Here is a 16,000-nt window from a genome sequence, read left to right as displayed (position 1 = left end):
TCCTATCCGGGCAAAAAAACAAACAATGCTCGACAGACATCCAGGGTATGGAGCCTTCACTCGTCCTTGTAAGTATGAGGCTTTGGGAAGAAAACTGACAGGTAAAAAATCAGATATCACCTTTAAGAGAAACTTAGGGCATGATCTATGCTGAACTTTGTCCTTGTAGATAACTCTGTATGGCAGATCAGTGACCAGTGCATTCAGTTCTCCCTCCTTCTAGCGGAGCTGATGGCCTCTAAGAAAGCTACCTTCACTGAAAGGTATAGAAGTGAGTATGATGATGAAGCCTCAACAGGAGGATCCACATGAGCAGACAACATCAAATTCAAATCCCAAGAAGGCACTGGGTGCCTGATAGGTGGAAACTATCTAGACCTTTCAGGAATCTGGGTGTGATAGGGTAAGTGAAAATAGTCTTATGTATGCAAGGTTGAAACACTGAGATGGCCACCAGATACACCCTAATGGAGCTGTGGGCTAGACCTGATTCCTTAAAGTGCAAAAGATAGGCTAAGATTCAAGCAATTCTATTTTGAGGTGGAGATTCATTGTGGGAGGCCTCCCAGACTGACAAACACATCCACTTACTCAGGTAGGCAGATCTCATGGAAGGTCTTCTGATGTTAAGGAGCACTTTCTGGACTGCCACTGAGCAATATGCCTCCTCTGCACTCAACCACTTATGAACCATGCCAAGAGGTGCAGCACTTGATGATTCAGGTGCAGCGCCTGGCCACAGCTCTGAATTATATGGTCTCTAGTTATCGATAACAGCAAAGGTTCCCAAGTGGACAGTTTGTGAAAGTCTGAATACCAGATTTGTCTCAACCAGACTGAAGCTATAAGGATAATAGAATCATAGAAGTGTAGGATTGGAAGGGACCTCAGTAGTTCATCTTGTCCAGTCTCCTGTACTCAAGGCAGGACTAAGTAATAACTAGACCATTCCTGACAAGAGATTGTCTAACCTCGTCTTAAAAACCTCCAATCATTCTATCATGAACTTACATGAGCATAAGAATGACCCTGGGAATGAGGGCTGACTGAGATATCAATCTGCATTGTGGACACAGTCTTGGAGGAAGCATGGCTGGCTTCCTAGCTGCCATACCATTTGGAGTGGAGGAGCAGATACTGGCTCTAGAGAGAAGGCACGGGCTAGTATCAAACCCAAAGCTGGTGCCCCAGACTAGAGTGATCCAATGCCAATGAGCTCAGCAGCTGCACCAGGGCCAAACAAAGGTCTTCAGCCTGAAGTAAGGCATGGTCATGATAGGCACAGCATGTTCCTGATTGTGGCATAGGCCTCTGGCATAGTGAGAAGGGACATGGGCTGCTGTCTTGCAGTACTCAGAGATAACTGCTGTGTTGCAGCTGAAGAGGTAGCCAGTCTCAATGGCCTCTGGGAGGGCACCAAAATCAACAGCTCAACTCTGTCTATACGAGCCAGTACTAGGTAGTGGCAAGCCAAATGCCTCACTCTGATCGACCTTCAGTGGAGGAGTCCCATACTCTGGACTTCAAAGAGCCCAATGCAGACGACTTCTTGTGTTTCTTGAAAAAGACAGTCCTGTTGATGGGGATCTCCTCCTGCTAATGTCTGTGGGAAAGATAATGGAGCACTTTGGGAAAGAGCCACCAAAGAACTTCCCTTGGATGACTGGGCAGGATCTGATGCCAGTCTAAAGGCAGCCTCCAGAAGGATGTAACAGAGGCGCTCCTCCCTCACCTTCTTTGTCATGGTTTTGAAACCATGACAAATGGAGCACTTGTCTGTAACATGACCCTCATTCCAAGCACTTCAGACAGTGTGAATGAGGGTCACTCATAGACATAGGCTCTCTGCAATGCATGCAAGGTTTGAACCCTGGGGACCTTAGTATAGGCTCCCTTTCCTCCAAAGGCCCTCAAGACTGGAAAAAGGTACCACTAGGTACAATGCTAAGGTTAGGATCCCACACCTACAGTGTAATGGACATATGAAAGCACTTAAAGAATCAATCATACTATGGGTCAGATCCTCAGCTGGTATAAATTGACATCAAACCATTAAAGTCAATTGAAATCAATAGAGCTATGCCAATTTATGCCAGCAGAGGATCTCTCACTCTGAGACTGTTGCTTTTAATAATCTATTTTTCCATCTCCCTTTTCCTATCATTGTGTTGAATACAGGTAAGGTTTCTGATTACATTTGTAAATGTAGTGCATGCATTCCCTACAAGTGACAAATGAGTTATTTCCTTTTGTACATATGAAACCCATCATCATAATGTGTATATTTGTTGAAGCTCATTTTCAATAAATCTTTTTTCAATCCTCTTTTGCAAGCTAATCAAAAACATCCCATTAGTCACCTCACTCTATATATTTACAGAGAAACTTATATGCTCTCCAGATATGGTATATATTTGTACATACATTTTTCCCCCATAAGGAAGACTATGAAAAGGATCTTTGACATATTTTGTTTTGTTATATATATATAACATATATAATATAATCATATATATATATATGATCTAATCCTGCAGACTTTTCCTCACATGAATAGTCACCTTGACTTCAACTGCATGAGCGTAAAGGGCTGGGGAATGGGCTGATTTAATTTTAAAAATATGGCATCTTGTTTTCCAGTAAGCATCCTTAATTTTCAAGCCTAAAAAACCCATTTCCTTACCTATCAGTGTCACAATTTCTTACTTTTCACACGCTTACATTCTCATAATTGTTTCAGATATGTAATGAAGAGCAAATATAGTCCAATTCAGAAATTCTGCTGTATTTCTAAACCACACAACAGAAGCTGAATACTTGAGGTATAAAATGTCAGCAGGACTCTTTACTTGATTCTCCTTTTTTTCCTCTAGGGATCAAACAGATAGGGCCATGATTTTTGTCAGTGGCCAACTCACATTAAGATTAAGTCACTGTGACTCTCTGTACCTCAAAGTAGCACCCTGGAATCCCATATTCACCATGGTAATATAATTATATGTTTTGCAAGTATACCTTGTGGTATTATTTTAAAAGTCTTGATCTGTTGAACATGAATATCTGGTTGGATTGTATGTGCTATCATTGTATGTGAAGTTATGAAGTATTGCTATCTCTGTTACTGAAATATGTTGTGAGGTTGGGAAGACCCACAACCAGCCTTTCAGTTACAACAAAATAGCAGCCAGCAATAGCCAGACAGCATTAATGGCTCATCAACACCCATCAATAAAATAATCCACTATCCCAGAGATTCCTTAGAGAAGGTATGTTTGCAATGGAGACTGCTTTGACCAATGGTGACTGCCTGATCCCCTCCTCACTGCAAGGATGTTTCCAGCAAACTGGAAGAAAGTATAAAAGAGGGGAAGTGACATCATGACTTGGCCTCTCTCCCACCACATCTCAACATCTGGAAGCACATCTGCAAGACAAAGAATATGAACTGGAGAGTTTGATCACAGGCTTTAAAAGGATCCAGTCTGTGTATTGAGGAACTGTAACCTCCTGCACCATCTGTCAGGGTGAGAAAAGCTATTTGATTCAATGCTTGCTTAGATTAAAAGTTTAGGATTTAGAATGTGTGTTTCTATTTTTATTTCTTAAGGTAACTATTTCATTTATAATCACTTAAAATCGATCTTTCTGTAATTAATAAATCTGTTTTATATTTTGCCTAAGACAGCATGTTTTGGTTGAAGTGCTCGGGAAATCTCAGCTCAGATTATCAAGGGCTGTTGCACGACCACTACCCTTTTGTCAGAGTGGCCCACTAGGTAAGGAGCTTAAACTGACCAGTGCCACCGAGTACAGTCCTGAGGTGCAAGGCTGCAGCTTCTCTATTGATGGTTCATGAGTGGCTGGGAGAAGCATTCATGTAACTCAGCTGGGTGTGTCCCTGCCTGTGGATGTCTGTGTAAGTGCAATAGCTTTGTAGTGTGAGGGAAACCCCAGGCTGGTGGGTTTTTGAGGCTCGGTGGTCCCACAATCCAGATAGCACCCCGGGGACCCTGGCACAGTTGCTTAAGTAGTTGGCCTGATTTTCAAAAGTGCTGAGCCAGAAAGGTCTCTCAGTGAGAGAAATCAATGGGAGCTGCAGGATGCTCAGCATTCTTGAAAAATCAAATCATTTACTTTAGATGCCTTCAGATGGATCTAAGAGCCTAACTGTATGGACTCATTAGTGAAATGCCTGGCCTATGTTAATAGGTAATTACATGGTACGTTTTTGATTAATGATTTTAAAAACAGTTCTATGTATTACAATAATTTCTTGAATGAAAGTAAACATTAAACTATGCTAGCTCTAACTATAGCTGTGAAATTATTAAAAGGATTACAATAATAAATATATTGGGCCTACCCTGAATTACAGAAACAGTTCCACAAGCCTTGGCCATGGCTCCAGAGTAAGCGATTAAACACACGGTTAAAAATACGGTATAAATGTAAACATTCAACGTCAGAAACCCTCCAGACACGTTGCAGAACAGCACGGACACTTGTCCTCACTATGTCCAAAACCTAGAAAAGAATATTTCAAGCAAATCAAAGCATTTAAAAAATCCAGGCACATATGACAAAATCTCAAAACCAAACATCTGTCCTTTCATTACACAGAAAAAATGGTAAGAGAGAATTATCATATAGCATCATCACTTCTAAATTTCAACAAGCTGTTTTATTTAGTAACTCTGTTATGGCATCATTTTCCATCAAAACCATTTTGCAAAAACAAAACAAGTTTTCATATTTATTGCATTAGTATCTCTCCCCCCACCTTTTCCAGTACTAGCAAGTAAAAAAGATTGTTAAAACAAGTAAAAAGAGAGACAGACACACACAGATACACACACAGCTGATAAGGAGCCTTGTGATTAATACCATCTTAAGCAATACTGAATACTTTAAAATTGGTTACCATGTTTAGAATACCCTCTACTTCATAAAAGAATAATCCTGAGAGGAGCTGAGCCCCCACAGTCTATACTGACTTCAGTTTGTGTTGCAGGTGCTTAGCCCTGCTCAGAATCAAACCATAAGACACTAGTAAGACTGGCTTTTATGCAGGAAATAGTATGTCATAGCATTGAAGAAAAATCAGCATTAAGAGACATTTGAAAAGGAAATGCTTTTTAAAAATGTAATACATTGTTAATCTGAATACTGTTTGTGGGGAGAAAGAAGAAAATTGGACATTTTTGCACAGTGTATAAGTTGGTCCCTCAATCTAATATACATCTTAGCTCGATGTCTCATGTTTTTTCTTCCATGCATACATACACCAGTAGACTATGGAGTAGGAAGTAGCTCATTAGAACATGATGCCCAATTCTGCTCTCCAATACACTTGTGTAACTTCCATTGAATTAAATGGGAGTTGTGTATGGATATATTGGTGCAGAATTGCAGCATAGAATGTGGGCTAACTCATGGCTATTAGATACTGCCTGTAACATGTTTTCTGAGAACGTAAGTGTGATTTTAGTAGTATATAGGCCAATGGTGGGCAACCTGCGGCCCGCAGGCTGCATGCGGCCCATCAGGGTAATCTGATTGCGGGCCATGAGACATTTTGCTGATGTTGACTGTCCTCAGGCATGGCTCCCACAGCTCCCAGTAGCCGCGCTTCGCCGTTCCTGGCCAGTGGGAGCTGCGGGAAGTGGTAGTCAGCAAGTCCCTGCGGCCCACCACTTCCTGCAGCTCCCATTGGCTGGGAACAGCAAAGCGCAGCCACTGGGAACTGCGGGCAGCCATGCCTGCAGACAGTCAACATCAGCAAAATGTCTCACGGCCCGCAATCAGATTACCTTGAAGGGCCGCATGCAGCCTGCGGACCACAGCTTGCCCATCACTGATATAGGCCTTGTGCTGAACAGAGGCAAATTTCACCCAAAAGCAAAAAGACCCCAAAATGCCTACAGCATCACACAGAATAAAGTCTGTTAAAGTGATTTTCTGACAGGAGATGCCCCCACTGCTCAGCAAGTAAGATGGTATCCAAACCCTAAGATACCTGACAAGGGAGTGACCAAGCAGAGAATTTAGCCATGGTAAGATGAGCTTTGTCTTTTTACTACACCAATGACCGTTGCTATTGAAGAGTCTTTTGGGCTCAGGCACATGGAGTGCATGTAGACCCACAATGAATACTTCTAGGGAGCAGTACCCAAATAAGAACTTTCAGGCACTGCACAAGGGCACAGCCATTTAGCTCCAACCAAATTAATTTCCCTGTGCAGAATGAAAATGTCCTTTTCTTTTACACTAACACAATAAATCATCTAGATGTAACAGAACAAGGGGGTGAATAAACTGAGCAGTCAAAGACAGAGAGTGTGCCAGCAGTGGAAACAGCAGAAATCGTTCAAGCTGAGGTAATACAGCTGCATAATGGTCCTTGGAACGCATCACTGATTGATGTTAGAGATTATGGCTATGTACAGGTGTTTGTATTTATCCAGAGCAAGAGTGGAGAAATCATTGAGAAGATATACCTGTTGGGGATAGACATTCTGAAAACCTAGCATATTTGGTGGATATTTCCTTCCCGTATTCTGGAATTTCCTAGTAATCCCAGAGTGCATAGTCCGAGTTTTTGTTCTAAACTTCATATAATTGCAGAGCTGCTTTTGAACTACATACTTATACTTTCAGAAATATTCTCTAACTCTGGTTCTTTTTTTGCTTTTACCCACCCACCCCCATCCCCCTGCTAGAATATAAAACACTCTGCTCTCAGATCCACTAAAGCTTTGTACTCGTATGTCACATTTGGAAATCCTTAGCTGCAATGTCAATCTCCAAGGTAAGCCATTTGTATAACTACTTCCCTAAGAATACCTATCTGATTGCTTGAAGGGGTTGAGGTTAAAAAGGTAGAGAAACATAGAGCAAATCACTTCCCCTGCTGCCAAAATATCAAGAGCACACCAATGCTTCAGGTGGTATTAGTCTCCTAAGTCATCAAAGGTGTCGTCACATGAAGAAAGAAATCCACATTTTCAGTACTGCATTTTATATTAATAACCTACTGTCTTATCCTGACATACGGTACATGCCCTGGGTGCCACACAAGCATCAGTCAAAGAAAGCACAGGACCCACTAGCATGCTTTTTAAAACACCAGTTACAGGGGACAAACCAGCCGGAGTGATAAAGCCACAGCTAAAATTAAACTGGATGGCTGAATCTCTTATAGTAGAAGAAGAAGAAAAACCCAGGGGCAACTGAAAACTGTGTGGTCAATGAAATAGTATTCCCAGTCTGAGATACCTGTTAACATATTGGAGTGGTGACACCATATCAGGTCTAAGCACCCCCTGTACCCCACAAGAGGGGTGTGTGCCCTCTGCCAGTGTTTCCCTTCATGGAGATTCCTTCCCATTTTTTTTTTTTTTTGAGGGATAACCTTGTTGGGATAGATGAAAGAGAATCCCCAAGATTCCGTGCAGAGAACCCACATCTCTGCTGCAGCTCTGACCCCAAGCTGATGTCCCCTCCCTCTACTCCTAGCAGCCTAGGTTCAAAAGATCTATGCTATCAAGGACTCTTCCTAGCTACAGTTGCCCCGGGGACCCTGACCTTCCCCTGCAAAAGGGATCTCCACTTCAGAGAAGTCTGGGGTCTGGGTTCCATTATCTTTTTCCTGTACACTCCACTGAAGGGAGGATAATGTGCAATCTTGTCACGACAAGGTCATACGCGGCCAGACCTAGTAGTCAGAGCCAGAGTCTGCAGTTATGAGTCAAGAGTCAGCTAGGTTGGGATACAGGGAGATCAGAAGCAAGAGACAATCTGAAGATCAGAACCACAAGTCAGAGACCAGAGTCAGGGCAGGTGAGGATACCAGGGAGTCACGGGCAGGAAACAAATGAAGTCAGGAACCACAAGTCAGATGTCAGGAGTCAAGCCAGGTTGGAATGCCAGAAAAATCAAGCAGGAGCAGGGTTAGGGTTGCTAACTTTCTGATTGCAGAAAACCGAACACCTTTGCCCCGCCCACTGCCCCACCCTCACCCCTTCTCCGAGGCCCTCCCCCCATTCACTTGATCTCCTCCCCCACCTTCGCTCACTTTCACCAGGTTGGGGTAGGGGGCTGGAGTGCGGGAGGGGGTGAGGGCTCCAGCTGGGGGTGTGGGCTCCAGGGTGGGGCCAGAAATGAGGAGTTCAGGGTGCGGGAGGAGACTCAGGGCTGGGGATTGGGTTGCGAGGGGGAGTGAGGGCTCCGGCTGGAGGTGCGAGCTCTGGTGCGGGGCCGGGAATGAGGGTGTTTGGGGTGCAGGAGGGGTTCTGGGCTAGGGCCAAGGGGTTCGGAGTGTGGGAGAGGGTGCAGTCTCTGGGAGGGAGTTTGGGTGTAGGACAGGGCTCAGGGCTGGGACACGGGATTGGGGTGTGGGAGGGGGTGCAGAGTGCAGGCTCCAGGCGGTACTTACCTCAGGTGGTTCCTGGAAGGGGCTGGCATGTCTGGCTCCTAGGGGGAAGGGCCAGGGACCTCCATGCACTGCCCCGTCTGCAGGCGCTGCCCCCACAGGTCCCATTGGCCAGGAACCACAGCCAATGGGAGCTGCGGAGCTGTCACTTGGGGCGGGGGCAGCATGCAAAGCCCCCTGGCCACCTCTGCACCTAGGAGCCGGAGGGGGCACATGCCAGCTGCATCTGGGAGCTGGGCAGGGAGCCTGCCTTAGCCCTGCTGCGCTGCTGAATGGACTCTTGTATGGCTACACTTGCAGCTGTACAGCGCTGTGAGTTAAACCCACCTTCGTACAGCTGAGTAGGGAAAGCGCTGCAGTCTGTCCACACTGACAGCGCATTGGTGTGGCCACATTTGCAGCATTTGCAGCTGTATTAGGAGCGGTGCATTATGGGCAGCTATCCCAGCATTCATGTGGCTGCAATGTGTTTTTCAAAAGGGGGGGAGATGGAGTGTGACAGGGAGTGTGGGGGGAGAGAGACTGGGTTTTGGGGTGCTGAGCGTGTGTCAGCACCCTGCCTTGCAAGTTCGACCCCTCCGCCCCCCCTGCTTCTCATTCACTCACTCAAAGCAAACAGCAAAATCTTTGCTTTTTCTCTCTGGTAGGGAGCTTTGAAAGGGCACTTCCGCATTCCTGGAGCAGATCACAACAATGAAAAGAGTGGCTACTTGATAAGGGGATTATCACAGCGCAGCAAGTTAACTCCTCGTTCACACTGACATCCGGGAGTTGTAGCCACTACGCTGCATCTCTTATTCCTCTCGGGGAGGTGGAGTACCTGCAGGGCTGTAGCCAGGGAGAGACAGCACTGTACGTGCCTTGCCAGTGTGGACAGGGAGTGAGGCACAGCGCTGTGGGCGGCTTTATTGCACTGTAACTCGCAAGTGTAGCCAATGCCTTAATGGCGCTGACCAGTGCTGACCGGAGCAGTCAGTGTCCCTTTTTGACTGGGCGTTCCAGTAGAAAACCGGGTGCCTGGCAACCCTAAGCAGGGTGCAGGAGGCACATGTCCCACAGTTCAGAGCCCAGTTGTTTGGACAACTTCCTGTTCCTGCTGCTGGCTTACATAGGGCCAGCAGGCCAATCAGCCAATTTGGGACTCCACAACTGGACCTCACGCAGGGGCTGGGCTTTGTAAGTCTCAGGTAAGCGATTGCTAGCAGGCTGCAAGGTGGAGGGTTGGAGAGTGGCTGCTCCCATAAATCTTGCAGGCCCAGGTTTGAGACCTGTGGGTCATGACAAATCTTCCCACTCTTCCTATAACCCACCACTCCAACTGTCAGATCAGCAGAGAGGCCTCTGCGGGTTTGGTGAAAGATGGGGAAGAGTGCTGCTGAGGTAGCTGAGCGCCCCTACTGCAAAGGATAGAGTAGGTCTCTGCACTGGATCTTGGGGTAATGACCCTGCCCAGTGCATTACAAACAGGTAAGAGATAATTAGCAAAGGGTACTCAGCAGAGGGACCAGTAGCTATCAAATAATAAAATAATTCAGTCTCAATCAACGGTGACTGCTACTACTACAATACATGCACTCTATACTTTTTAAAAAAATCTTTGCAGAAATGTGGATTTATGTTGCTACTTCATATAATTGCAGAAGACCTTTAATTAAGTTCACAGCTAACCTGCATTATCAAGTTCTCATTATGTCTTTGTCTCTATACAGCTATGCCAGTTTTATAAAACTGTATGCATAAATCTTCCATCTAATGTATGAACTTGAGGTCAAATGGTCAATTATATCACATCACAATGGACAAGTTTTCTTTATAGCAGCTTGTCTGTGCCCAGATCCAAAAACAGAGCAGTAGTTTAATGTAGTATTCAGCGCTACAGAGATTAAAAAATTTGAACACGAGACTGCAGATTTTGTAGGGGCAATTTGAAATGTGGTTACAACATATTTCTCCTGTTCCTTTATAATGATGTTTCACCCTTCCAGCAGTGCTTTCCACTGTTTTCTTAAAAAAAAAAAAAAAAAAAATAGATTGAGAAACGGAGGTACATAGCAGGTTAAGTGACTTGCCCCAAGTCAGACAGCAAGTTCTTTTCAAGGGCAGAAAGAGAATCCAAATCTCCTGACTCCCAGTCCAGTGATATATGGACACCATCTGACCTATTCCCAAATCAAATTTCAGCTATTTTAAGGAAAAGAGATACTGGTTTACAAAGCCAAGATTGACTAAAATATGTCCATTTTTAAAAAATGGAGATTAAAAATGAAGCCATTAGCACACTATAAACAAGAGCAGTACCCATGTACTACTTCTGTGAACTGGAGAAAGCATGACAAGCAATACTAATCTTTTGTGGGAATAAACTATTTGGCAAAAGAAGAGGAATAATTACCAGTATTTGTAAATTCAATTGAAGATTACAACATTGTTAATCTTTGTAGCTCTACCTCCAATTCACTGCCATGTCATTAACAAGCCATCTGCTAAGATATTACACTCAAAGGGCCAAATTCAGACTCAGACAACTCAGACACCCAATAGCTATATTTACTTCTTTTCTTTTGGTGGGTGGGAGAAGGAGTTTGCTTCACAGGCTTCTTTGTACTAGAAGTGACAATTCTCTACTGTTCTAACAATCATTTTTTCCACAGGCTCACATTATTGACCCTCCAGTTACAAGACCTCTCTCTCCCCCACATGTTGACTTGCAACCACACATGAGCTGTGCAAGGTATACTCCAAATAACACCTGGCACTATGCATACAGTTCTACACTAAAATACTAAAAAATTGGTACCCCAAATTAGGCACCTCAATCCATATGTAGGCTCCTAAACGAGTAACCATATTCTCAAGAATGGTGCACATACAACAACTCCTACTGAACAATTACCTAACTTTAAACACCTGGTTTTGGAAATCTTATCCAATGGCCAGATTCTGACATTAGTTACACTAGTATAAATATGAACTAACACCATTAACTGCAATGGAATTATTCTGTATATACAGTGGTGTCACTGACATAAGAACACACACGGTGGCCCATATTCTGACATCTCAAACTTTTCCATGGCAGTCACTTCTAAGTGCATGTTCACTACTTAATAGCATTTTCAAAGGTTGAAGTGTACATCACTCACCTTTCGTTGTTTAACAGAGTCCAGTTTTATCAGCCAATATGAAGCCACATTTGTTTTATGGTATTTCCAATTATCCATAATCTGAATTAGTTGAAAAACAAAAGATAAAAACAAACATCTATAAAGAGTGGAATCTGACATTTCCAGCAAAAATATTACATTGGTAAAATACTTCAATCGTTTAAAAACAATCCCAGCATTTTGTGTAAAAAATAAATTAATTCTCTATAAGAAATGGAAGAGTGTCTTCAAATTTAGGAAAAGAGGTAATGACTTTACGCCAGATCCTGGCCCCTGTTCTACCTGATCATGCCATTCTAGCAGTGCAAGCAAAAGCATGGGAGTGGGCACAGAGTTCAATATTATATAACCATTGTTTATTCTAGTAAATATGAAGTTTTGTGCTTCATGTAGGTCATTAGATGTAACTTTAAAATACTCTTCCTAATGTATTTTTATTTTTTCTTGGTTACATCTAAATATTAATGAACTATTAACATATCTTTTAAATGTCTTGCTATTCTGCACCTTTGGCTGTATTCCAGATCAGTATCTATTAACAATTTTGCCTCAAAGCCATCTAACACACCATCACTTTGTTATCTGACCTCTTCCAACCTTGAGATTCTTATTTTCCCAGAGAAGTTTGCTAAGTGGCTTTACAGGGGACTTTGCAATAAGGAAGCATATTGTCATGCTTAATGTTATATCAGGACGTGCCACTAGATGGAGTACATTTTGAAGAAAATGTTGAAGAAGCATTTTATTTTAGTTCAAAGTCTAGAAAACAAATAGCCTAGGGGGAGAAACCTATGAGTGAATTATTCAAGTTATGCCTCAGTTCCTATCCAGGCAAAACTCTCTTTGAAGGGCCAGATTCTGTGATCAGTTAGAACAGACCCAAAACTGGTAGATTTGGCTACCAGAGGATCCAGTGATGCAGAACCACTGCTGCAGCCCCTATGTCACCCTCTTCTGAACCCACAGTATAAGGGTGTTCACAGGGGAATGGAGGCAGTTATGTGGCACTCCTTTACCTTGGTAATCACTGACTGCTGGAAAAGGCCTTGGGAACAACCGAGAGCCAGTTTGGCTCAAAGCTGGTTTAGACATTATAGGTAGATGCTCCAGAAGCATCTAAGTCACTAGGGAGCCTAAGTCCCATTGACTTTCAATAGGACTCAGGCTCCTAAATCACTGAAGTGTTTTTGAAAATTTTACCCAGTATTATCACCCAAGTGAACCAATTTCCCAGGAGCAAAGCCAGAGATTTTACCCAGCCTATTTGACACTAGGCATATGGCAATCATGTTATAGGGATTCACTTAATGTAGAAGGCAGGTTCTTCACTAGCTATGCTATACAGTCAATGAAGATGTTTTAAAGGAAACGTGTGGCTCAAAAAGTCTTTCAGGCTCACAGCCACATTCCACAGCTTATCCAGGGAGAAAAGAGGAGCCTATCAAGCTGAATTTTTGCATACTTACTCACATACACCACAAATAGCAATTAGGAACAAAGGGAGCTCTCAAATTAAGACTATAACGGGGGCTTTTCCTATCACAGCAATTGGCATAACAGGCCTTGCACTCCTCTTCAGTGATCAAGAATTAGGCGAGGCCCCACACATACCAGGAAATTTTGTTTTTCGGATGGCCCGTAGATAGGTCCCTACCAAATTCATGGTCCATTTTGGTCAATTTTATGGCTATAGGATTTTTAAAATCGTAAATTTCATGATTTCACCTATTTAAATCTGAAATTTCAAGGTGTTGTGATTGTAGGGGTCCTGACCCAAAAATAAGTGTGGAGGGCTTGCAAGGTTAGTTGGGGGAGGGTTGTGGTACTGCTACCCTTACTTCTGTGCTGCTGCTGGTGGCGGCACTGCCTTCAGAGCTGGAGAGCGGCGGCGACTGCTGACCAGGAGCCCAGCTCTGAAAGCAGAGCCACTGCCAGCAGCAGCACAGAAGGAAGGATGGCATGGTATGGCATTGCCACCTTGACTGCAGAGCTGGGCCCTCAGTCAGCAGCTGCCACTCTCCAGCTTCCCAGTTCTGCAGGCAGCAGCACAGAAGTAAGGGTGGCATGGTATGGTATCGCCACCCTTACTTCTGCACTGGTGCTGGCGGGGTGCTGCCTTCAGAGCTGGTCGTCTGGCCAACAGCCACTGGTCTCTGGCAGCCCAGCTCTGAAGGCAGTGCAGAAATAAAGGTGGCAACAACATGAACACCCCGTTCCCCCCAAAAATAACCTTGTAACTCTCTTTTGGGTCAGGATCCCCAGTTTGAGAAATGTTGGTCTCCCCCGTGAAATCTGTATAGTATAGGATAAAAGCACACAAAAGACTAGATTTCACGGGGGGAGACCAAATTTCATGGTCCGTGACGTGTTCTTCATGGCTGTGAATTTGATAGGGCCCTACCCATAGACTGACCAAGGTTTGTCTGATGCCTGTGCTTCTGGGTCACACACAGGAATTAAGTCCTGGAGCTATAGTCAGTAGAGCTGGTTCAAACTCAGAATTTCCATTCTGTTTGAAATTCAGAAATTTTGACAAAGTTTTTGTTTTCAGAAGGAAAACTGGAAATTTTGAAATTTCCCCCCCAAAAAAGAGTTTTAAAAAATTGTTTCAGAAATCTCTCTTTTATATGCAAGTTTGTGGGGTATCTTGCCCTCTCAGGCCTTGGCTACACTTACCAGCTAGTTCGACGGCTGGAAATCGAAGTTCTGGGTTCGACTTATCGCGTCTAGTCTGGACGCGATAAGTCGAACCCGGAAGTGCTTGCCGTCGACTGCGGTACTCCAGCTCGGCGAGAGGAGTACCGCGGAGTCGACGGGGGAGCCTGCCTGCCGCGTGTGGACCAAGGTAAGTTCGAACTAAGGTACTTCGACTTCAGCTACGTTATTCACGTAGCTGAAGTTGCGTACCTTAGTTCGAATTAGGGGGGGTAGTGTAGACCAAGCCTCAGAGAGGCTGGATTACTATATGGAGCCAGTATCAATGGCCATTCAGGATTTGCATGGCCCAGAAGGCAGTGGACATTTCCAAATGGATAGTGTCTGGAGTCAGGAAGAGCTTTGCGTACATCTTCATCGTAACAAAGAAAACTGCCTGTGCAGCCCCTACCAATAACAATGAAAGCTACTCAGTTCCCCTGCAAGTGGACCCCTGACTGAACCAGGATACATTTGGTTTAATCTGCGACATGTTAACATGCGTATGTTACATCTTTGCCAGACAAAGAGCAGAACACGACATTGCTATTTACTTTTTTCATTGTTAAACTGATGTTTATTTCTTTGCTCTTCGGCATTTTCAATGTTTTTCCAATCTGCACTTTGTCTCTCCTAGTATCTCTTCATATTTGGTATTATTTTCTTTTAAGATTCCCCTTTACTGTTTAGCATCAAGCACAGTATTCATCTCTTATTCTTTCACCTCCTTTCATATTCTTTGTTTCATGCCAACTACTAAGGCTCAGAAGAATGTTAGATAAAAGGAAAAGCCAAGCTGGCAAACTGAAGGAGCCAGCAAAAATGCAAATGGTATTCCTGGCACTTGTACTCAGGCTTCTACTTCACCTTACCTTTCTTAGTTCCTTAGCATGCCTATTCAGGGGTAGTGATAAACATGTCACAATCCGTATTCACATTCTATGAAACATAACTATTAATTAATTGTAACATTCTTCTTTGCTTGCTTAAAAGTTTGAACAAACCTCCACAATTATAAACTTAAGTTACTCAAACTTCCTAATTATAAATGTTTGTCACATTTTAGAGAGTCCTAAAAATGCTTTGTGTCGTTCTTTTAAGGTCAGGTAGAATGTAGAAATCTGAGCTTTTGGAATGCTTTGATCTATGGATTCCATGAGCTCTAAGGCCGCAAGAGCTCATGAATCATTAAATGTACATTTTATTTTCCCAAGTTCGTAGGGGCTTAATATAAAACAATAAGTGTCCTGTGATGCATCTTTCTCATTGATAGATACTTACATTTTCTATAATTAATTCTGCCTCTTCATCTGTTTTTCCTGGGAACTTGATCCTCATATCATTGAAAATGAACAGTGTCTCTCTCGTCAATGCCTCTTCTTGCTCTTTTGTTCTCTGTTGAAGCAAAGACTCATTCAAAAATTGATATGGAATTGATTTAGTATAGAGTTAGTGATTTCATGTGTATCTTTTATATGAAAGATATTTTCATGGTAAAAAAATATTTATTCCCAAACAGAGGAAAATAAATAGACTTTTTAAAAAGAACGTAAATGATATAGGTGTATAATACATACACTTTATGTGTACATTAACATATATAAGTATTGACTAGAACTTATAAAACACTGCAAGAGAAGTGAAGTCTGAAGGTAAATTTGTTTCAGACAGATGAGCAAAATCTGCTATATATTTATGATATACCCCATTT

At 43.2% G+C, this 16,000-nt stretch overlaps 1 protein-coding gene across 1 annotated transcript in view; it reads right to left on the bottom strand.

Annotated features, from left to right (window-relative positions):
* TTLL7 (tubulin tyrosine ligase like 7) overlaps positions 1-16,000 on the bottom strand; it is a 74,102-nt gene that overhangs the window by 8,375 nt on the left and 49,727 nt on the right. Inside the window, exons 16-18 of the mRNA XM_054037927.1 lie at positions 15,571-15,684; positions 11,575-11,655; positions 4,364-4,524 (exon numbers count right to left, since the gene is read on the bottom strand). Of these exons, the coding sequence (XP_053893902.1) occupies positions 4,364-4,524; positions 11,575-11,655; positions 15,571-15,684 (356 nt within the window). The remainder of the gene's footprint in view (positions 1-4,363; positions 4,525-11,574; positions 11,656-15,570; positions 15,685-16,000) is intronic.

The sequence above is a fragment of the Malaclemys terrapin genome, chromosome 8 (assembly GCF_027887155.1).
Source record: "Malaclemys terrapin pileata isolate rMalTer1 chromosome 8, rMalTer1.hap1, whole genome shotgun sequence".
NCBI lineage: Eukaryota > Metazoa > Chordata > Testudines > Emydidae > Malaclemys > Malaclemys terrapin.
This window is presented reverse-complemented; position numbering and strand designations above follow the sequence as displayed.